This window comes from Pleurodeles waltl, chromosome 1_1 (genome assembly GCF_031143425.1).
Source record: "Pleurodeles waltl isolate 20211129_DDA chromosome 1_1, aPleWal1.hap1.20221129, whole genome shotgun sequence".
Classification (NCBI taxonomy): Eukaryota; Metazoa; Chordata; class Amphibia; order Caudata; family Salamandridae; genus Pleurodeles; species Pleurodeles waltl.
Genome location: NC_090436.1, coordinates 227,569,272 through 227,593,088, shown reverse-complemented (window position 1 = coordinate 227,593,088; position 23,817 = coordinate 227,569,272). Strand labels below are relative to the sequence as shown.

Below are 23,817 nucleotides of genomic sequence, written 5' to 3'. Positions count from 1 at the left end.
GTGAGCATTGGTAGCCATCCAGTGTAACCTAGAGGCAGCCTGGTATACTCTTGGTTAACAGTTCATTCAGCTCTCCTTGCAAAGTCTCTACGCAGGTAGCTCAGTTGAGCGAACATCACAAAGTGCTAGATCACCCATTCATCTCCAGGCCTTTAAATACTGACCAGGTTGACCTTTACTTGCTGGGTTTTGGCCTGTACCTTTGTCCTTCCACACTGTGTTTGTTTTAATTATGAGCTGTTTTCAGTAACGTGAGCCTGAACTTCGGTAAGGTAGTTTACAATGGGGGCGCGAACATAAACGAATGCTCCAAGCGTCAATGAGAAGACAACCCACTTCAGCTTTTGGAAAGTCCAGGTGCAGTGGAAAAACAAACTTGCACAGAAAGTGGGAATTGTTTTTTTAGGTTTAAAGCTTTGCACATTTTTAAACACAATGAGAGAAAAACATACTTTCTCAAAAGGTGGGATTTTTTTTTTATTTTTTTCTAAAACGTTATGGGACATCAACCCATTTTACTTAGGTGTGTGAGAGGGTAATTTCTAGTAATTTTTTTCATGTCTTTAAAGTTGAAACAATTCGCCTCATAAACATATATATTTTCTTCCTAGCGAATCTGTATAATTGGAAAATAGCTTCACTTTTATCATGTACCTTTTTCCAAGTGGACGAGGAAGATGCTTACTACACTCAGTAAATGGTGAGACGACGGATTTCACCGGGTGTACTTAATATGTCCATTCTGAGTTTTCTTCTGGAAAATTAGGTTTTGCACAAAAATATTGATTGTTTTGGTATATACCTCTTGGCCTTTCCAGTAAATACCAGCATGTTGGACCTACTAAGATTCATTAGGGCAAAACAGATGTGATTCAGTGTTTATTCCTAGCTCGGAATTCGCTCCTGTGCATAAAAGGGGTTTCCCGACGATCAGACTTCACCCTCACTTCGAATCATACACTTTGTGACAGAAATTCATAAGTAAGTTACATCTGTGTTTGTAATAAGATACTACTACTACTCACAAGAAAAAGTGTATTACCAGGGAAATTCCGAAGTAATTCACAGGTTACAGGTATGTAAGCTCATGGCTTTCAAATCACTAAAATGTCAGAAGTAACTGAAGTACCATCGTGCATTTTCGCCCCCCGCTTATTTGCCTCTTGTTTGCTGCTAAGCTGCTACTACAGTGGGCAGTATGGTCAATAAACAGGACTCCAGAACCCTCTTTATTTTGTGTTAATGGTACTGCCTCAATGACTCCTGACATCAGATGTAACAAGAAGTGCCATCATACTGTAAGGCAAACATGGCAGGTACCATGTAAGTAACCTTTGTGGGAATGACATAACTACTCTGAGAATAGGAATTGTGAAATGGGATCTAGTCAGTGAACTTACCCACAACAGGTGCCCTAGTTTAAAGGAAGGGTCCACTGTAATTCTAAATATATCTTCTCCATTTATGCCACAATTATGACTTGTTCTTTTCTTGACACTGACTGATTTAATTTATTTTCCTGTCATCTGCTTTAAGAGTGTACACGTTTTTGTTGTTCTTAGCCTATACCTGAAGATGCTGCCAATGGGGAGATCCTTAATTATGAAGTCCAGTGGACGGCACTGAAAGGGAATTCTTTGCCGGAGAGACGCCTTGTTGACAGGCCGCAGAACACTACACGGATAAAGCTTGCCAACAAAGATTACGTAATCAGTGTTGTGGCAAATAACGCTGCTGGGGTTTCCCCTCCTGCAAACCTATCGACACTGGAGGTTACAAGTGGTGAGTTTTCAATGTGAGCTCAGTTATTGCTGTGCAGTCCCCGGAATATTTTCTATCCCTTTTTAAAAAGCTTTCGATTCACAGATTCAATGCCTTTACATTTGGGTAATGGTAACGTTTACAGCTGCCAAAGACAGCGGACGTTATGAAATGCTATATATAAAATAATCATTATTTTAGTGGCAGCTGGTGACATTTCAGAGTGGTGGGGCATAAAAGGTAGGGCCTAGTTTTACGCAGCAAGTGAGTAAAGCACACAAGTCCGACTGACATAAGAAGGGTGCAAGGGGTTCTCCCCCGAGAAAAGCTTGGAAAAAGAGTGGAGCATTATAGAGCAACTTTTAATAAAGGATTTAGAGACACAGCAAGAAGGTTTAAGAAACAATTGTGAATATTGGGCTTGAAAAATGTAATCACAGGAAAACATGGCCTCGTATCTTACTGCATTAAATGTGTTCAGCATTCACAGTAGTGTGCAGATTGTACACTGCGACGAATAAGGTTTTTAATTATCTTACCTGCACACACAGTTACCTCTGCACTGCAGCTGGCTGGTAAAAATGAAACATCTTCTTGCCATATTGATTGATGGTCTCTTAAGAAGCATGGTCATTGGAAAATTAAAATGTGAGTTTTGTTCTCACCACCTCTCCATGTTTCTATTTCCCGGTGCCTTTCTCCAATATTGTCTGCCCCTCCCTATAGTTTACACCTTCTGGATAATGCTGTTTTCTTTATCCCTATCCTTTTCACATCCCTATTCTCTTCTTATGGCTTTCACTTTCTACTTATGCTCTAACCTCATGGGGCAAGAATTAAAGAATGCACTTCACACTTTCATGTAAAATGGGAGAAAGAGATACCCATCTAGTGACTGTTTCGCACAATGTGAACCAGAAAACGTTGGGTCAATCCCAGATTACTAGTGTGAGATCCTAGGCAAATATTTTACTTCACCAACCCCCATTTTTCTTCATTATCACACACAAAAGTTCCTTCAAATATGTGAGCTCAGGATGTGCACTGTACAAAAACCTCTCTGCAGTGGGCATATAACCTAGAGAGCTATTATTCTCTATTCCGATGGCCCTTAAACGTAAGAACTAATGGGCAGCCCTATTGGCATTTAAGATAGACTTATGCCCCAACTTCCAGCTCTGATTGCAAACCACAGGCTGCAAATCAGGATATCTGAGTGGATAACTTTGCCATCCATTATTCAATAGTGTATAAAACATTATTATATATTAAGTAGTAATCACTGTAGTTCCAAGAGACTTTTTTTAAAAGCGTGATAAGGTAGGATCACAATTAGATATGGTAGGGGCACAGTGTGCTCCATAAACCAACACACTACACATATGAAACCTAAAATAAGAGAACAGGTCATATCAAAACAGTAAATGCATAGTAACCATGTTATCGACCCCAGAAAGAGGAACGCCGAGAGGTGCCTGTCCTTATTGTTGCTCCCTGAGTCGGTCTGCATAATGTTAATATGATCCCTGCCATACCTTTCAATAATTGGCTTACTGTATTTGTTACTTACTTCATCTATGCCTCTTTTTAATTGAAGTACCTATTTTCTGTGTACAGCGCTCATCCACTAAACCGTACTGGAAATGTGTGCGGTGTGGAGCAAGTACACTTGGAAAGAGACGAAAATAGGCACCGGACCGATCATGCAGGCTTTGGTCTATTGTGGCACCTGAACTTGAGCTTGAATTAGCTGTCAGTTTCACCCCCACCCCTGTGTGTCCCTTTGTGTGTTTGGGCAGTCAAAATGCCCCAACATGACAAACACGTATTAACTAGTAAAAGGCAAGAAACAGTTTACAGTTTTTTTTGTTTTTTTTTGTGTGTGTAGCGCAAACTCGAACTGAAGGCATTGGAGCACTTTACGTAAGTGGCAGTTTATTACACAAGGGCATATTCATTTTTGGTAGTCAAGTGATTTACCCAGACTCACAGGATGTTGAGCTTACGCCTAAAAACACGTGTGAAATGCTGCACTTCTCTCTGGGATTACAACTTAAAATGTGTGAAAAGCAGCGACCCGCGCTGGCATCCAAGTCGACTCAGACGCAGTGATTAATTTGTAAATAAAGAGATGCCGGTGCCCAAAGCCTTCCTCTTAAACACACAGTTGCTGCAATTAAATGTGTGAACACCGAATACTGAGGCAGGGTAATCCTGAAGCCATCTCGGGCCTCTTCAATCCATTTAAAGCAACTCCCTGCCCCTTCAGCTCACTTTTGCAGCTTTCTGCTTTCTCCCTTTGTGATGCTTTTTCGTTTTTCCCTTCCTCCGTCTTTCCCATATGTGTCTTTTGCTTGCAGCAAATGCTTGAAGTAGAAGAGCAAACCCCGGCCCTTGAAAATAAGTGCCGGTGCTCAGCACCGGAAACAACAAGCACAAATTAAGCACTGCTCAGACGTGAGGTGCAGGAAAAACTGCCAGCGAACTTGAACACGAAAGGTGTGATTGCAGCCACTGGCACTCGAACACTTGCCTGTGTGAAGTGCAGCCCCCACCCTTTCTGCCTGTAAAACTGGAGCTATGTAAGCCTAAGGCTTCCCTCCAACTACAACTGGGGGGTCAGACAGCAAGGTTTGGGAATGAGCATTACAAGAAAAGAGGTTTAAAAGGTTTACCCGGGTGTCCCGTAGGGTGACCACCTGGCATTGAGGCAAATTCTGGACAGGACTGTAAAAAATGCAGGACAAAGGGTCAAAATTTGGGAAAAAAATTCAAGAACAAATGTCAGTTTTACAGACACACGCAAGAGAGGCCATGCCTCACTATGTTGTCAGTGCATTTATTTACTCTTTTTTAACATAGCACTATTTATTCACTGTGGTGTTTTTGTGATTGCCTCCTGGTATGCCACATTCAGGTGTCACATTACGTCCTTGTTCAGTAGTAAAGTAATGCCCTTCATACTGCGGAAAGGCCATCACCCCTACCCAAATCTACCCAATCTTTCTTGAAGAGAAAGTAACAGCAACATTTTTATTATGTTTCTGAACATTTTAAAACCCCTGGCAAACAGTTTGGGAAGCATTAAGGTAATTAACCTTATGCTAGTTTAAACAAATTGAACACACACATCTGGCTTACCCCAACCGCCCATGGACTTTCAACCTAAAAAAAAAATTAATGAGGCAGGACACATGGTGTGGGCGACAGTCTCACACCTAATGTCAGGATGTGAGGAACCCACAACTTGTCTGTAGTCTCACAGCACTAAAGTGTATGTCAGGGACTCTACATTCATCTCAGAAATTGGAGCCCGGACTACCAATCAAAGATAATAAAAGAGGAGGATGAAATTGAGATCAAATAGGAGATCCATGGCAAGTGATTCAAAGGGTTGTTGCTAAGAACTGGATAAATGAGGAAGAGAAGAACAAGGTGGGACAATTACTAAAATTAGACAAGATGGGTCCACCGTGACTATCAGAAGGTATTGGGTACCTGGAGAGTTGTCTCTGAAACACAGGAGAGAAACAGAAGAGGCACTGACAAGTGGTTGAACAAGCAACACCCATCCACCTTGGCAAACTCTTCTGGTGCAATGGTCCGCTGTTCGTGCTTGTGAAGGGTGAGCAGGGGCCAGACCCCTTGCAAGGTTGTGCAAGGCAATTGCCCACTTTGGCCGTGTCTTTAAATGGTTTTGAAATTGAGCAAAAGCCAAACTAGTGATCTGGGTTATCCCTAAAAGTGTCAAGTACAGATATAATCTTCAAAATATTTGGGATGTAAATTGCACAAACAAAATGTAAAAAATGTAAAATGTAATTAGTGTTTCTTTAACATATGCCACTGTTCCCCCCTTTATATACAATTAGATCTCAGATTGAACTGGGAACCAGTTACTGTTTGACACCTAGTGATTAATATCTACCATTCCCCCACTGATTTACTGGCTGGAAATCTCGGCAGAGCTTCACAGTCCCTCCAAGCCCAGTTTGCTTTTTGGTCTTCTCTTCTGCTTTCTGTAGTGGGCCACGTGGCACTAGTGAAGATGGTCCGCTATCCCAATGATAGTACTATTTTGCAAACCTTCCCCTGCTCGTCCTTCATTCCTTCCTCAGACATGCCACACATCTGATTTGGTCGCTGTGGCAACGTCAGGTAGCTCTTTCCTTTAAAGCTACCCGTGACTGCAGGTGGATTAGGTCTTCTGGAGTTAGAATGCTATTATTCAGCTGCACAGTTCCAGTGGGTGGCTTGCTGTCTTTCTGCCCGCCCCCTGGCATGAGATGGGGTTTATCCATAAAGAGTTTTAAGGAGGGTTTACTGCATTGCTAATTGTTTCCTGCTGACCATTCTACGGCTCACCATCCGGGGTTATCATGCACAGCTTTTTCTTGCCTTGCTAGAACCTGTAAGCTCACTGACACAAAGAAACCCTATGCTCCTGCACTACCTTTGCTAAGCCTTCCCACTCGCACAGTACGGCTGTGCTCAGTGCAGCTCCATCAGTGGAATGCTGCAGGTATCTTAAAATTGGGGGATTTGTTTCTGGACGGCGGGCTACTAAATTTCCAAACCCTTATGGCAGACTACCATCCCCACTCCAGTCAACTCCTTACTTACAACCACCTTAAATAATTATTAAGTGTCCTATTTCATGTCTGCCACCTAGCACTAACCCTACAAGAGGTGTGCCAGAAGCTCTACACCATAGAAACTGGTGGCAAACTGATAGAATGGGTGTACAGACCTTTCCTGCAACATGGAAACCACTCCAGGTCTTCTCGTCCTACTGCCTGGGTGATTTATGTGGTCAAATCTCTGCAAGATATGGAATGGACTAAATACTGGACTTTCCCCACAAAGTATCCCGCGGCTGTCACTTCAAGTACATTCATAGAGCTTCCTTGGGAATGCATTCCGCCCGTTGCTTTCCATTGGCCTTGTCGTTTGGAACTCACATTTTGTTGCTTTCAATTTGCTCGCTTTATTTGTTTTAGGCTATGCAGCTTGAGTTCGTCCCTTCCGTTGGCAAAACCTTATTTACAGTATCCTTCCACGTGCTCCCTTTCTGTCAACAGGCCTGTAAATCTTGTTCTAATCTCATCACATTTGCTGTGCATTCAAAGAACAAAGTCAAATGTCAGGCTCTGTCTTTGGTGGGAACGTAGTGTTTACTTTTCTTTCTCTGACTTCAAAGTGAGAGTTTTTTTGCGACAATCTTGCTGGATACTGGGGTTAGGAAAGAGATTTTCTATCACATGACAACATTTAAATACACTTCAGAATATATCAGAATTAGGAGTACAAATGAAGCACATTTTTGTTAATTCTGATCTGTGCTGCAAACAAATACCTTTATATGATTAAAACAAATCATTGCATGAGGTGATGCAATTTCCACACATCGTCTGTGCACAGTATAGTTTGATTTGAAAAACTGTATATCTGTGCAAATGTAATGGTAATTTCAAGCAAAAATGTGTTGTTTGTAATGGCAGTGTGTTGTCCACTCTGCTCTGCACCACTGCACCCTACTCTGTATCACTCCACTTTACGCCACTGCACTCTTCCCCATTATGAACCACTCCGCATTATGCCACTGCACTCTATGCTACTTCAAACTATGCCTCTCTGCTCTACTCTGTACCACTGTACTTTATGCCAATGCACTTTAAGCCTCTCTACACCACTGCGCTCTGCTCCTCTGCACGCTGTACCACTCCAGTCTAGGCAACACCAATCTAGTCTGCACAACTCCACTCTATGCCACTCTGCAACACTGCACTGTACGCCACTGCACTCTTAGCTAATACACTCTATGTTACTGCACTTTACTCTAACACTCAACTCTATGCCCCTGCACTTTACATCAATACACTGTACGTCACTCTAATCTACTCTGCACCTCTGCACTCTACACCACTTTACTCTATGCCATCACACTCTATACCACTCTATGCAACTGCATTCTATGCCACTGCACTCTACCCTGCACCTCTCCACTCTGTGCAACTGCCATCTACTCTGAAACAATCTATTCTACTCCACTGCTCTCTATGCCACTCTGACCACTGCACTCTAGTTCAGTGCACTCTACACCACTGCATGCTGACACTCTACTCTGCAACACTGCACTGGCCGCCACTATACTCTAAACCACTCTACTCTGTACTACTACGTTCTGCGCCAATACACTATTCCACTGGACTCTATGCCACTCTACTCTGCCCCAAGCCACTCTATGCACCTGCAGTCTACACCAGTGCACTCTAAACAACTGCACTGTATGCCACTGCACTTTACTCTGCACCACTGCACTCTATGCCACTGTTCTCTGTACCACTCTACACCACCGCACTGACACACTACTCTGCAACACTGCACTCTACACCATTGTACTCTGCACTACTGCATTCTGTGCCACTGCACTCTATGCCACTGCACTCTAGGCACTATACTCTACTCTGCACTGCACCACTCTACAATATTCAACTCTGCGCCACTGCACTCTATGCCGCATGATTCTACTCCACTCTCAGCCACTCTATTGTATCCCAGTATACTCCACTGCACTCTATGCTACTCTACCCCATGCCACTCTATGCCACTGCACTCAGTGTGTCAATGCACTCTAAACAACTGCACTGTACGCCACTGCCCTCTACTCTGCACCACTGTACTCTACGCCACTGCTCTCTGTGCCACTCTACTCCACTCTACATCACTGCACTGACACTATACTCTGCAACATTGCACTCTCCACCACTGTACTGTTAACCAATCTATTCTGTACTACTGCATTCTACGCCGTTGCACTCTGCCACTGCACTCCATGACACTCTACTCTGCATCACTCCACTCTATGCGACTGCACTCTACAACACTATACTCTACTCTGCACTGCACCACTCTACACTGCACCACTCTACACTGCACCACTCTACACAATGCCACTGCACTCTCTGCCACGTGAGTCTACTGTGCACTCTATGCCACTGCACCACTCTACACTACTGCACTCTGCCACTCTGCCACTCTATTGTATGCCACTCTACTCAACTGCACTCTATGCCACTCTACTCTGTCCCACGACACTCCATGCCACTGCACTCTAAACCACTGCACTGTACGTCAATGCACTCTAAACAACTGCACTGTACCCCACTGCACTGTACTCTGCACCACTGGGCTCTACGCCACTACTCCTCTCCACTCCACACCACTATGCCACTAACATTTAGATGTGCTGAACAGCAGCCACTCTGGTGTATAACATGGCTAAAACACATTAGCAAAGCTCGTAACTCTTGCGTAGACAAGACCCATTGGCTTTGCCAATGTTTGTTAGTACTATGAGGTACCGAGGCGCCTGAAAAACAGTGAATGTGTAAGTCCTTACTTTAAACATGCATTTGATGCCTAGTCAGGGGTAGTAAGTGCTATATAAATACAATTACATCATCATATAGGCTGCTACAAAATGCACAAATACATTTTGGTTAAATTAAAAAAGTGCTTCTCAAATACAGATTTGAATAATATACAGTTTATACCTAGTACTAACCTTTTTTATAACACTCCATTAAAACCAAACTCTCCACAGCTCACCTTGGAACACCATTACAGTACCTCTCTAAAGAAAATGTATTTGCCATCAGAAAGCTTCAAGTGGTTGAAGTCAATGCAGGTTTTCAAGCCCCTTTGCATTTGCAGATTTACCAGTTGTCCACATTTGCATTTCTGTAGGGAAGGAGACACCCTGGCAAGAAAGTCTATTTCTTATCTGTCTGCCCCTCCCTCCCTCGGAGTACAGGAGACTCCCTGCCTTTCAATCCAGCTGGGGAAAATGATCTGCCCGTAATTTTGCCCCACCATCCATCGTCCTTTTGGTGAAAGGCTAAAATTACAGACAAATGCCGTCTGTTAAGCCTTTCATCACGGACAATGGACGGCAGGGCGAAATTACGGCAGTCTGTGAAATTTACGGACAGGTGGTCATCCTAGTGTCCCGTGCCAAGAGAGGTGCTGGAGGATGGACTTATTTAGCCACTTTTATGCTGTCGCGTGGGCTCTCATTATTCTAAATCAGACTACTGGATTTCTAGGTAGCAGGATCGTTCACGGTGTGGGGGACTGAGTCTGACCCACTTGGAAGGACCTCTGTCACCCTAAATCCGGTTTTGCTCCGGCTAACTAGCAGTGCCTCATCTCTCCCATGGGGAAGGGATGATTGGGCAGCCGAGCGCATGACATCTTTGTAACCTCTCAGGGAAGTCGTGGTCACTCAGATCCAAACCAACTCTCTCATTTACAGTATGATCTCATATACAAATGACAAAGGCAGTTTAAGTTTTATATATTGTTTTAATAAAACGACTGCATTTTAGATATTAAGGTGTGAGCCGCAATAACCAGAACCATACAACACAGTAGGATTGAAATAGTCACGAGGAGAGTGAAACAAGAATAATGCTATCATGGTGTTAACAATTTCTACTCTCTCTCAACTAGTTCTATTTCGAGCACAGCATGTTAAGCTTTTAACTTGCATTTCAGATTCCCTGGGAAGACATCAACCCTCATACCTGAGCAAAGGCCTGTGATCTGGTTCAGCATCTGCAGCAAGGCAGTCAGCGCCTAGTTGTGGTTCCCTGGTCGGAATCTCCCTCTTGCATGTATTGGGACAAGGAAATGTTTTTATAACTAACATGTCAGCGTGATCACAAAATGTCCCTACGCAAGAACGCCAAAGACTAAACTCCTACCACGTCTATCGGCAATGTACCCGACTGTATCCTTGACTGAAGCACAGAGTGAACAGGAATGCGTTATTGAGAACTCCAGTGCTGAAGTAGGTTAAACAGTGTGATATAAAAAATAAAAGAAGACCGTAGAACTGGTTATTTGAAAAATAACAGTACGAAGCCGAATAAAAAGCATCTGAGCAAAGTGCACAAAGGCTTCTAAGCTGCGAGCAAAGGAATAAAATACATCCAGGGCAAAGTGCACAAAGGCCTAAAGCCTGCAGCTAATGCGCAAAGGATACATAAAACTGACCACACTACAATGCAAGCTCGAGTTTGTCCAATTACTAGGTTGTAATGGCTATTTAATAGCACTGTATGTGCCCAAAAATTACATCCTGAAATGAATATTTGCCAGGATGCCACAATAGCGACTCCTAAATGTAAACACACAAAAACACTCATTTCCTCCCTGCTCCCCAGGAACAGCTATGTCCCTTAGCAAGCAACATTTAACCACTCTGGCCTGCCTACCTATTGTTCTTGTGGCCCAGTCGTGATGGGTGGCAGTGGCCGGGAGGAAGGCTTTAGAAGGCTGGGATCGTAAGGTAATCCCACCCTTTCCTAAATCATCATAGGGTCCTTGTCCGTGATGCTCAATTATCCCACCCCACCCTATGTCAACTTGGGAAGGGGTGGATGGAGAACCATTAATAACCTCAATTTAGCCACTACCTGAGCTGATGCTAATGCCGCCCGGGGCTGCTCCAAAAAGCAACTCTTCTGCACGTCATCTATCCAGTGCGCATGTCAGTGAAATTGCCTGCCTGACCCTCGCATAAAGCGAGCGTCAGAGTAGAACTCCAACAAAGGGCAGTGTCGGCTCTCTGAAAGGTGTGTTTTGTTTTCTGCTGTATGTGCCTTCTAAACTTTTAAATAAATAATCAAAGTAGACAGCTTTTAATGTGATTACTTATTAATGGTACATCAAGCAGGGTGATTGTGATGGGGCGTAGCCCCTCTGCCCAAAGAAAGCAGCCACCCCTGCATTATTGTAAGATTAAATCAATTCAAAAGGAACATTGTGTCCTGTGGGAAAGTGTTGCTCATACTTATATCACCGTTTTTGCCTATATGTTCCTCATTTAGAATGCTAACTAGTATAGCCTTATTAAATACATTGTTATTTTCTGTAACACTGAATGTGCAAACGAACACCCTTTGCCAGAAGTGTTGAATGGGTGCACAGGTTATGGTTTGTGTTGGGGACCACAAATGGTGATGTTTAGGGATGATTTAAGTTTTTATGTAGAACTTTGTCACTTTGAGTGATGTTCAATGAATCTCTTAGAATATATATCTGTTTTATATGCAAATGTTGCAGTGTTTGCGCTACTGGACTGCCATTATTTTAAATGTCTTTTTTTATGGGAATATATGGGATTGGGGGAGGGTGTGCATGCGTGTGTATGTAAAAAATACATACAAGGTTGATTTTCTACCTCACAATGCAGTGGTATAAGAACTCCATATATCACAAGACTCAATGATCTAAGGAAAATATTTCAAGGGACCCTGTAAAATATGGAAAACATTTTACAGGGGGCCTGTGAAATATGTGTATTATCATTATAATTGCAGAGCCAAACGACTCTCAGGGGCTTTATCATTTCCCATTGTTTAATTAGCATTCTATTCATGAAAAGTAAACAACATCTGAACATTCTAATTCCATTCAATGCCCCTTGTTGCACCTCATGGGGAAGAACATCAACAATGTCTCGCTTCAGGAAACAGATTTTTTTCCTGTAAAATTATTCTTTTTTAGTGACATAATTATTTTTTCTGCTCTCTTTACTAAAGCTATCCAAACAGGCTAGAGCATTTTTTTTTTCACATTTCACTGGGAAAAAACACCCTTCCTCAAGCTAACTGTCCCAAAAAAATGTAATTTAAAAGTTCGTAACAGGTATGGATAACTATGTAGTTTGTACAGTTTGGCCACATAAGGGTTCTGGTGACATTTACAAGCTACTCTGCTTTAGGCCTTATTGTTTATGATGTGTAAATTCACCAGTGTCCCCCAGTAGCAATATAGTATCATATTACAATGTGCAGTTATGGTTAGAAATGTCAGCTATACTACCACTGAAATGCTCCATGTATGAGTAACTGAGCACACATGGTTGAGCGCATGCGTTACCAATGGCATCACAAACAACATCATCGGTTACATCAAATGACTTAGCGCTGTGCACTCTGAGTTTTGTGTTTAAAATTATACTTTGGATTCACAAATCTGAAAATCGTTAAAGAAAAAAAAAGAAAAATCTCTATGGCCCAAGCCATATGCACGGTGAGGGTTGGCTGCCCAGGCAGGTTGGGCCACTAAAGTTTAAACCTCACACCTAAAACCTACAACCTTCCCTGAACAGGCCGTTTCAGAAGAGTTTAAGGCTTATCCCACACCCAAAAAGAAAAAGCCCAGGGAGCCTACACAACCACTTGCATTCTCATCTTCATCGCCACCATCCTCTGCACAGTCTGTACTCAGATTCAGATGAGCCAGCCACTGCAGATCATCCATAACTAAATGAAGACCCAGTAACACACAGATGACAGAGGTGACCCTTGACCTGACTATAATGTGGAGACCTCAAGCGATCTGTCTTAGAAGCCATAGCCAATCAGGCCATCCCCACCCATAGGACACAACCACATATCACACAGTCATGCAATGGGCAGCAGATACAAGGTCAAGTTTAATGCAATGAAAGAAGATGACTTCCTCTTTGAGGCGCTCTTGAAGATTTGAGCCATTTTTACAATTTTGCCAATGCTGAAGAGTGTATTTAAATGCTCCACTAAAACTTTAGTGTCCCAGTAGAAGCAAGGAGGGTCACATTAAGGGTGGAGAAGAAGTATAAAGCTTCTCCACAAGACCCTATATACCTTACAGGACAAGTCCCATCTGATGCCCTTGTTGTATATATGGCACGAACAAGGGCTTTCACACAAGTCATGTGGTATACCCCTTCGCCTGACAAGGGATGCAAGAAAATCGATTCCAGAGGGAAGTGGGTAGCAGTGGGGTCAGCTACACAATGATGTGATGCCAACTACATTGACCAGCTTTAAAGATATAACTGTTATCTGTGGGAGGAGATGTGGGATCCGGTTAAGCACGACCCTGACGCTTACAAAAGCAAGGGAAAGAGTTTGCCAGAAGTGCAAAATTCTTTCAAATGGTAATACTAGGTATGTGTAATCGATGCTGCTGATTTTGCATTCATGGAGTCCTGTATGTATATATGTGGAATTTCTATAGCACAAACGTTGCACATAGTCAAAGGAAAACTTAAGGTCTCTGAGTAATATGAGAGGAAACTGAGTTCTGGACAGTTAATACATTGTGATGTACTGTTCTTTAAAGAAGTGTCTTCAACTCTTTCCAAAACTGGAGCAGCACTGATGGATAGGGCGATTTTGTTCTAAATCCTACATAGTTGGAAAACACCTGTTCTCTTGGGTTTTTTTTAGCACTTATTCTGCAGTCTGGTGGTGTCCTGAATGTAGATATGCTGAGAACCCCTAGAGATGGTGAGCTAGTCTGCAAGATAAATGGTTGTAATTGTTATTATGGCTTTTGTAAATGATGCAGTTAGCTTTGCAGATAGTGTAGCTGACAAGGGGAGCCAATGGAGTTCCAGCGGCATGGTGGTATGATGTGGTCAGATTTCTTCAGTGCCTGGATGAGACATGCTCCAGTGTGTAGGATGCCCCTCAGGGATGCCAGTGTTGTGTCTGGAAGGCCATAGAGTAGGTCATTTTCACCATCCAGATGCAAGAATACAGGGCCTTGAACAGCAATTCTGAAGGCATTTTCTCAAAGAAATGGTTTGACTTTCTTTAGGAGAGAGAGCTGGTAACAAGTAAGTATTTTATGGCAATATGTTTCTAGAGGGAGAGGTTGGTGTCCAGGGTGAATTCAGGAGATTTGGCAATTAGTGAGAGTTTGGGATCAAAGCCTTCACGTTTCATTTCATTGAGCCAGGTTTATACTATGTTCTGTTCTTAGTAAATAATATAAATTCTGCCTTAGTGGAATAGACCTTCATTTAGGAACTGAACATCCAGTTCTAGATGATGTGCAAGCAGTGACATTGAGCATCTGAAGCAGAGGAGACTTTCAAATAGAGTTGTGTATTTCAGGTGTAGGAAGTTGCAAGAGGATGAGACTAACCTTTCCCAAGAGAGTCTTCATTTTCTAAGTGGAAGAACCTGGAAAGGCCATCTGCATTGGCATGGGCAGTCCCAGGTCTGTGTTCCACTATAAAGTCCATTCCCTGTAGGGAGATGGACCACCTTAACAGTTTTGGATTTTCATCTTTCATTTGCATTAGCCATCTGAGAGGTCTGTGGTAAGTTTGAACTACAAAGTGAGTACCAAAGAGGTATGTTCTCATCTTCTTCAGGGACCAAACCACAGCAAAGGCCTCCCTCTCACTGGCACTCCAACGCTGCTCCCTGGGGAGTAACCTCCTGCTAATGAAAGCAACAAGCTGGTCAAGGCCATCATCATTTGTTTGGGACAAAACCGCCCCTATCCCATGTTCAGAGGCATCAGTCTGCACAATGAACTGCTTGGAGTAATCTGGAGCTTTTAGAACTGGTGCTGTGCACATAGCATGTTTCAGGGTGTCAAAGGCCTGTTGGCATTCTACAGTCCAGTTTACCATCTTGGGCATTTTCTTGGAGGTAAGTTCTGTGAGGGGTGTCACTATTGATCCATATCCCTTCACAAACCTCCTGTAGTACCCAGTCAAGCCAAGGAATGCCCTGACTTGAGACTGGGTTTTTGGAGCTAGCCTGTCCAGAATAGTCTACATCTTGGGTTGGAGTGGCTGAACTTGGCCTCCACCTACAAGGTGTCCCAAGTAAACCACAGTTCCCTGCCCTATCTGACATTTGGATGCCTTGATAGAGAGGCCTGTTGCTTGCAGGGCCTTCAAAACCTTCTTCAGGTGGACCAGGTGATCCTGCCAGCTGGAGCTAAAGACAGCAATATCGTCAAGATAAGCTGCACTAGAAGACTCCAAGCCAGCAAGGACTTGATTCACCAACCTTTGGAAGGTGGCAGGGGCTTTCTTGAAACCAAAGGGCATAACAGTAAACTGATAATGCCCATCAGGTGTGTAAAATGCTGTCTTTTCTTTTGCTCCTGGTGCCATTTTGATTTGCCAGTACCCTGCTGTCAAATCAAAGGTACTTAAGTATCTGGCAGCACCTAGTTTGTCAATTAATTCATCTGCCCTTGGAATGGGATGGGCATCTGTCTTGGTGACAGAATTAAGTCCTCTGTAGTCCACACAAAACCTCATCTCTCTCTTACCATCCTTGGTGTGAGGTTTGGGGACTAAGACCACTGGGCTAGCCCAGGGGCTGTCAGAGTGCTCAATGACTCCCAATTCCAGCATCTTGTGGACTTCCACTTTGATGCTTTCCTTAACTTGGTCAGACTGTCTGAAAATTTGGTTTTTGACAGGCATGCTGTCTCCTGTGTCCACATAATGAGTACACAGGTACTCACAGGGTCGCAGTCACCGGGGAGTCCTCCCTGTAGTGTTGTTTCTCCGCAGATCGAGCCGGGGGTGTCGGGTGCAGAGTGGAAAGTCTCACGCTTACGGCGGGAAACGTGGAGTCCTTTTAAAGTTGTTTCTTTGTTGCAAGTTTTGGTTTCTTTGGAACAGGGCCGCTGTCCTTAGGAGTTCTTGGTCCTTTTAGATGCAGGGTAGCCCTCTGAAGCTTCAGAGGTCGCTGGACCCTGGGGGACGCGCCGCTGTTGCAGTTTTTCTTGAAGTGGGGAGACAGGCCGGTAGGGCTGGGGCCAAAGCAGTTGGTGTCTCCGTCTTCTCTGCAGGGCTTCAGGTCAGCAGTCCTTCTTCATCTTCAGGTTGCAGGAATCTATCTTCCTAGGTTCTGGGGGCCCCTAAATACTCAATTTAGGGGGGTGTTTAGGTCTGGGGGGTTAGTAGCCAATGGCTACTAGCCCTGAGGGTGGCTACACCCTCTTTGTGCCTCCTCCCTGAGGGGAGGGTGGCACATCCCTAATCCTATTGGGACGAGGATTTCTAAAAGCCAGAGTCACCTCAGCTCAGGACATCTTAGGGGCTGTCCTGACTGGCCAGTGACTCCCCCTTTTTTTTCTCATTATCTCCTCCGGCCTTGCCGCCAAAAGTGGGCCCGTGGCCAGAGGGGGCGGGCATCTCCACTAGCTGGGATGCCCTGTGGCGCTGTAACAAAGGGGGTGAGCCTTTGAGGCTCACCGCCAGGTGTTACAGTTCCTGCAGAGGGATGTGAGAAGCACCTCCACCCAGTACAGGCTTTGTTACTAGCCACAGAGTGACAAAGGCACTCTCCCCATGTGGCCAGCAACATGTCTGGTGTGTGACAGGCTGGCAAAACTAGTCAGCCCACACTGGAAGTCGGGTTTGTTTTCAGGGGGCATCTCTAACATGCCCTCTGGGGTGTATTTTACAATAAAATGTACACTGGCATCAGTGTGCATTTATTGTGCTGAGAAGTTTGATACCAAACTTCCCAGTTTTCAGTGTAGCCATTATGGTGCTGTGGAGTTCGTGTATGACAGACTCCCAGACCATATACTCTTATGGCTACCCTGCACTTACAATGTCTACGGTTTTGCTTAGACACTGTAGGGGCATAGTGCTCATGCACTTATGCCCTCACCTATGGTATAGTGCACCCTGCCTTAGGGCTGTAAGGCCTGCTAGAGGGGTGACTTATCTATGCCATAGGCAGTGTGAGGTTGGCATGGCACCCTGAGGGGAGTGCCATGTCGACTTAATCATTTTCTCCCCACCAGCACACACAAGCTGGCAAGCAGTGTGTCTGTGCTGAGTGAGGGTCTCCAGGGTGGCATAAGACATGCTGCAGCCCTTAGAGACCTTCCCTGGCATCAGGGCCCTTGGTACCAGGGGTACCAGTTACAAGGGACTTACCTGGATGCCAGGGTGTGCCAATTGTGGAGACAAAGGTACAGGTTAGGGAAAGAACACTGGTGTTGGGGCCTGGTTAGCAGGCCTCAGCACACTTTCAAATCATAACTTGGCATCAGCAAAGGCAAAAAGTCAGACGGTAACCATGCCAAGGAGGCATTTCCTTACATCCGGCATATTGGTGAATCTTGTGAACCAAGCGGCACCAGTACCGGCATCCTGCTTCACTGCCACATCTGGCTTAGAGTGTCTGGATTCTAGCACGAGGTACAGCATCTTATCAGTTTGCCATGTACTATTACTATTGTTGAGGAAGAGGAGAGACATCATGACACTAAAGCCTTTGCTTCTCATGATTTATGTCACCTTCTCATCAGTGTCAATAAAAAGCATATTACACGCTGCACTTAGTTTAAACGGACACGGTACTTTTTAGGAAATCTGATTTTTGCATCATCCTCCCCTCTAACCAATTTGCACCAAACCCTTGGGAAACAATATTAGATAATGTAGGCTTTAATCCTATCACAGCTGGTAAGGTTGAGCAAAGAAAGCAAAGTGTATCAGGGAAGGTGGATCCAAATACTATAGTGAATCCTATCTTGTCTTAATGGGAAGCAGGAGTTAGCTTAGCCTACTGGCTTGCAGGCCTGTGCCCCCGTCATCCAGTGACTTTTTCCCTACTTAGCTTGCTCTGTTTTAGCTCAATTATTTAATTATATCTTTCAAAGATGGCTGCATTGTTTTAGTTAGGACAATGTTTTAGTTTCCTGCTATCAGTGCCACTCTGCTAAGGTGTCGGATGGACATAGCGAGAGAGGGGGCAGGTCAGAGTGACGTCCTGACTATATGAAACAATAGAAAAAGTCACCACAGTCTTCAGACAAAAAGGAAGACTAGTCCCCACAACAAAATCCACAGTTTAAAAAGAAAAAGGTGGCAACACTGTCCATTAAAAATGCCAATACACTTGAGAACATTGCTGAAGAACAAGATGTGGGCAGTGACACTGTTAGACAGCGCAACAGAGGTCACAATATGTCTCCAGAGTCTGAAAGATCATCTGGATGCGACAGCAACTAGCAATTACATTGTAGTTGAGACTGCGTATTGGTGTGTCCTCCCACCTGACAGGGTTTATGATCTAAAAATCCAAATTGAGAGAGACGTAGAGCGCACCATTGGTATGATAATCTGGGATGTACTTAATTGTGATATCCTGCTGGCCGAGAGGGATTGGCCACCTGTGCACGTCCGTAAGCTCCCACATGGGGAAGGTGTAATTTTGCCTTCTTTCTCTAATCTTGTTCCAGAAGCGGTAAAACAGGCCTACACTGTCAAATGGGCTTTAGTGCAGGCACCTGCATTGTACTGCAATCATATAGGTTGGGACAAGGACTCACCTTGTCATGTAATACCTATCAGGTCTACTCTCCAGCCTCAGCCACTGTATCCTGTTAAACTTGAAGCTAAGGCTCCAGTGAGGGAGATCCTCACTCAGCTAGAGTACCAGGGAGTAATTGAGCCCTGTGTCTTTCTGCAGTGAATAACCCGTTAGTTCCTGTTGCCAAACCAGACGATTCCTACAGAATAGTCTTAGATTACAGACACTTAAACAGTCATACACACACAGATGCTATACAAAATTCACACAGCATAGCACTAAGTAATAACATAATGCGCAAAAAATACCAAATAATATTGGATGTTTTCAACAAAGCACACAAAAGTCGGGACTTGCGTGCATTCTCATTTGGCTCACAAAAATGCTTTTATCATTTTGATGATCACACAGAGCCAGGACTACTGACTTTGATTGTCTGTGACTCATACTACTGCGTCCAGTCTTACAATGATGATCTTAATCATTGGCGATTGAGCAGGTTTAGAGATTCCAAAGGGAATACCATAAAACACAGATCTCTGCGAGGGAGGGTGGCTGATCTCAAGGATATGCTACCTTGTGTCCATGTAGTACGTACATTGGGCCACCAACGTGGCAATAATTTGGCTGATGAAGTGGCCAAATTTGCAGTAGCTAGGGCTTCTGTGGCTGCAGTGACTCATTCTCAGACGAGATTGGATGATGAAATATTGGCTTCCATGAAAGCTTCGGCTGAAGGCAAGCCTCTCCCAAAAGCATACCCTAAAAAATACTCTTACCACATCAGTGCACAGAATGTTGCCTACGCAACACTTCCTGGGGTTGGAGCTCAAGTGATCCCCAATCAAGACCAGAGATTAGATCTAATAAAAGCAGCGCATGAGGGTGTCACATCTGCTCATGCTGGTATTTCGGCCACGGTAATACTCTTACAGAAACTCTTCTTGTAGCCAGGTCTATACAAACAGACAAAACAATACATCCTTTGTTGTGACATTTGCCAACAAATTAAGGGCTCCAACATTAATCGCTCTCCCTCTTAGTGTCCAACAGGCTACTTCAATGTGTGTATCTGGACCATTGCGGTCCACTCCAACCTGACGGTGCATACAAATACATCATAATCGCTATAGATTCTTGTTCTAGATTCCTGTGGGTATGGCCTCAGCAGTCGGCTGACGCTCGAACTGTTATAAAAATACTTGATGATCTTTATTGGTACATATGCGGTAGCAGCATTTCATTCGGACCAGGGCCCAGCCTTTGCCTTTAAGGCATTCAGGAACGCGATGGGTGTTGCAGTCCATTACTCCTCACCATACCATCCCAAGGGAAATTCGGTCGTGGAGTGGAGGAATCGTGATCTAAAGCAGTCCTTACCAGTAGAGTATTAGGTTTTGCTGCAGGTGGCTTCATCACCTATATGGGGTCCAAAGAACACTGACTAATCTGCCAAGAAGGTCCTGGGGGGGCGCACTCCCTTAGAGGTTCTATTTGGAATGCCTATGTATATCCCAGATCTTGATAGCCCTGGTTTGGTGGCAGCAGATTCACCTTTTGACATAAATGAACATCTCACTGTCTTACAGGAGCTTCAGCAATTTTGTGATGATAAATCATCCATCAGTGCTGCCACCTTAGGAATAAGGGATTTACCAACAACTTCTACTGGCAAGATTTCTAAAGTGGTGAATCTGGTTTGTGTGAAGATCGCTGTGAAGAAGGAATTCGGTCCATTCTACAGAGCACGGGTTCCAGTCCTGGGAATACAAGGTACCAGATCTGCCATCTTACCACCGCTGCCAGGCTCCAAAGCTAACAGATTCATTTCCATTGAGGACGTCAAACTTCACTATGTGGCTGATCCTGCATAGTAAAGCCAGAGGGTCCCTTGGGTATTTCCCGGTCCCCTCTAACTACCCAACAGAACATACCTCTTCAGAGCAGAACTAGCAATACTTCTGACTACACAAGCATGTCAAACAATGGTACAAATACCTCTTCCACCGTGGGGAGGCCGGAAAACGAGCACTTGCTGATTGCAGTTACCACTTCAATGACAACACCTGTCCAAGATTTGGTTGTCTTCTACACCAACACAACACAAACTGACAACATCATCTACTATGAGCCTCCATGCAAAGTGGATCCATCCACCAGTAATGCACCAGCTCCTGCGTTTGCAGAGACTGCTTCTGTTTACTTCATTGACATTGATGACTTTTCTTTCACTTCAACCACTCCTGTGAATTAAATGGTTTCCAGGACATGCAAGCTGTATATATGGCTTATAAATAACCATCTAATTCACCCTTGGAACTATTTATGGTTCTGCTTGACATTTTTTGCATTGTTTTTATGGATTGGTTTTGTGACTGTTTTCTTTCTGCTTATAAATGGTCATCACCTTTCTGAACGCTCCTTTGTTGAACCTGTGGATAGTCTTAACTCCATATCGTTCCTCACATAAGGTCCTAAGAGACTTGTCCCTGGTGAACATTTCAGCTGTACCGATTCCTGATGGGTTTGTGTGGGGTAAAGTTCCATTTGATATATGCGGGCCTATTGAGGTCATTCAAATTCCATATGTCTTCAACATATCTATGACTGATGTAATTACACCTAGTGTTGTATCCGATGATTGGGATGTCCAGACAGTTGATTCAATGTGAACTGAAAGGAAGGACTATCCATTATTTGAAAGTGATGATGTGTATTCTAACACAAAGAATTATGGAGAAATGATCTGCTTTAACAACTGGGGACATTACTACCTGCACCATGCCACTAGACATAGACAAGTACTTAATTACACACAGTGGGAACACTGTTCAACACCACCAGTGGGGAGCCCAAAACATTATGCAGATAAATTCACTTATTTTTATGAGCATGACACAAAAAATGCAGAGTCATATTATTTCAAGTTACCTTCTTCGAAAATTAGGAAAATTTTGCTAACTGATACAAAACTGATTTATTCAGATTCCTTTGTTTCCATTCTTGCAGTTGAAGGTTATGAATACTGGAAGAACACTATTGACGTCAAGAGTGTATGGGGAATACAAGATTGGCAAATACTGGGTAGGGAATCTTTATTCAGAGCGTTCCTTATTCCTGTGCAAATTATCTTTTTAAATGACACCATTCAGCAAACATCCTGTCTGGGGATAGCGAACATTAAAGAAATAAATGTGCCCAGTATCCTCGCACCAGCAAAATTTAATAACTGGCAATCCTTCTTGAATGTCACTGAGGAAAAACTAGATGCAAAGGTTCAGGCTGGTACCTAATACTCTTCACTTTCCAGTCCCGGCGGGTGGTTACTATGGCCAGTTGACACAAATGGGTGTCATACATGTTTTGTGAATTCCTGAGGGAGGTTCAAGATTAGCCAGTCAGACCCTTGCTTTTTTTTGGGTCAACATACAGGCATAGCTACAACATACAGTGTGGGTAAATTGTGCCAACAGTGGGTACATACTAACACGTTAGCCACAGTTAAGGAACATTTTAACACTCTTTCTGAAGATGTAGACTTGCAGGTCTTTTTGTTAGGTCCTAGAAAGCCACACAAGATTCATCTATGCCATATTTAATGAGATCTGGAAGCTTTCTCAGAGAGAAGCTGCTGCACGTTTAAGACAGACAGACAAGGAAGACTTAGAAAAGGCTTTAGCTGTTGTCGACAATGGCATGAACACTCTGTCCAGCAGGATTTATTCCCTAACAAACAGTGTCGTCTGCGATAGATATAATTCAGACAGACATTTCCCTTTTATATCATGGGCAAAGTCAACTGCGTTCCATCCTGCAGTTAGGTTGGACATTACAAATTTTGAAAAACAGACATGTTCCATGGAAGTACATCGACGGTAGTGACTTGCTTACTACTTTTCTTTTATCCAAGGAACAACAGACAACGGCTAAAAGGGAAGCGAGTTTCACCATGCATCACATAGAATAGTTAGAGAAGTTGCCTTTTACTGTTGTAGAAAGTCCATCAACAGTATGGCTTTTACATGGCACTATTAACTTGCCCATTTCCACTTTTCATTTTTCGAAGTGCCTGAAACATCTTGCCATTGTCAGATACGAGCGGCTAGGCGATAGCTATATTAAAGAAGGGTGCGAGTTGCCCTTTAAATATAAGTGTCTAAACGGCGAAACAGAGGTCTTTCTCAGGGGAAGCAAACGTGAGACTGCTGTTAGTCATTCAATGATGTGCAAACAGGTGTCCCTTCACGGCCTTTGAAATGCGGGGGTCGCAAACGTGGCCTGTTTTCTGAAGGGTACTCCTGTCCCTTTGATTCGAACAGCATTTCATGTACTTTCTAATTGAAGTTAAGTGGTGCTGAGCGACCAAAGCTGTTGCAATATGCGACCAGTAATTGCCTACGCAATTTCAGTCTCTAAGGTCGTAAAGTATAGCAGACATGTTTTATCCCCCCACACACGAGAGATAGGAGTATCAGAAATGTGGCCTCACATTGATACTGCTAAGGTAAATTATGACAGGCTAAGCAGACTAAAGGCACTACTGTTCCAAAAACAAGTTGCGTTGACATCGGCTAGAGAGACGTATGCTCTCCAGATAGCAAGTTCATCAGCCACAATACAATCCCTATTAAATACCAACTCCCCTGTGCACTTTGGAGAGCTGGTATGCAGAATTTTCAATGCTTCAAGCACTACATAGATTGGCCATTTCTGTAAGACTGTTGGGTCTGGATTCGTGTCCATCTTTCAGACTGTCTTCAGAGTCACTCCTTCAGCCATCCATTCATTCTTTTCAAGTGTGTTTGGCGGCCTTCCTATAATTTTGGCGTTGAATACTACTGCTATTGGTTCTGATTCGCAGTGGTTGTGCCTTTCCAGCTAAGCGGAGTAGCAGCTCAACTGTGCT

At 43.8% G+C, this 23,817-nt stretch overlaps 1 protein-coding gene across 12 annotated transcripts in view; it reads left to right on the top strand.

Moving 5' to 3' along the window:
• LIFR (LIF receptor subunit alpha) overlaps positions 1 to 23,817 on the top strand; it is a 478,307-nt gene that overhangs the window by 390,415 nt on the left and 64,075 nt on the right. For 9 of the 12 annotated variants that reach the window (XM_069221272.1, XM_069221277.1, XM_069221290.1 and 6 more), the window contains 2 exons: positions 1,563 to 1,782; positions 21,921 to 21,995. In XM_069221272.1, the coding sequence (XP_069077373.1) occupies positions 1,563 to 1,782; positions 21,921 to 21,995 (295 nt within the window). The remainder of the gene's footprint in view (positions 1 to 1,562; positions 1,783 to 21,920; positions 21,996 to 23,817) is intronic. The other 3 variants (XM_069221314.1, XM_069221318.1, XM_069221321.1) reach the window with 1 other exon arrangement.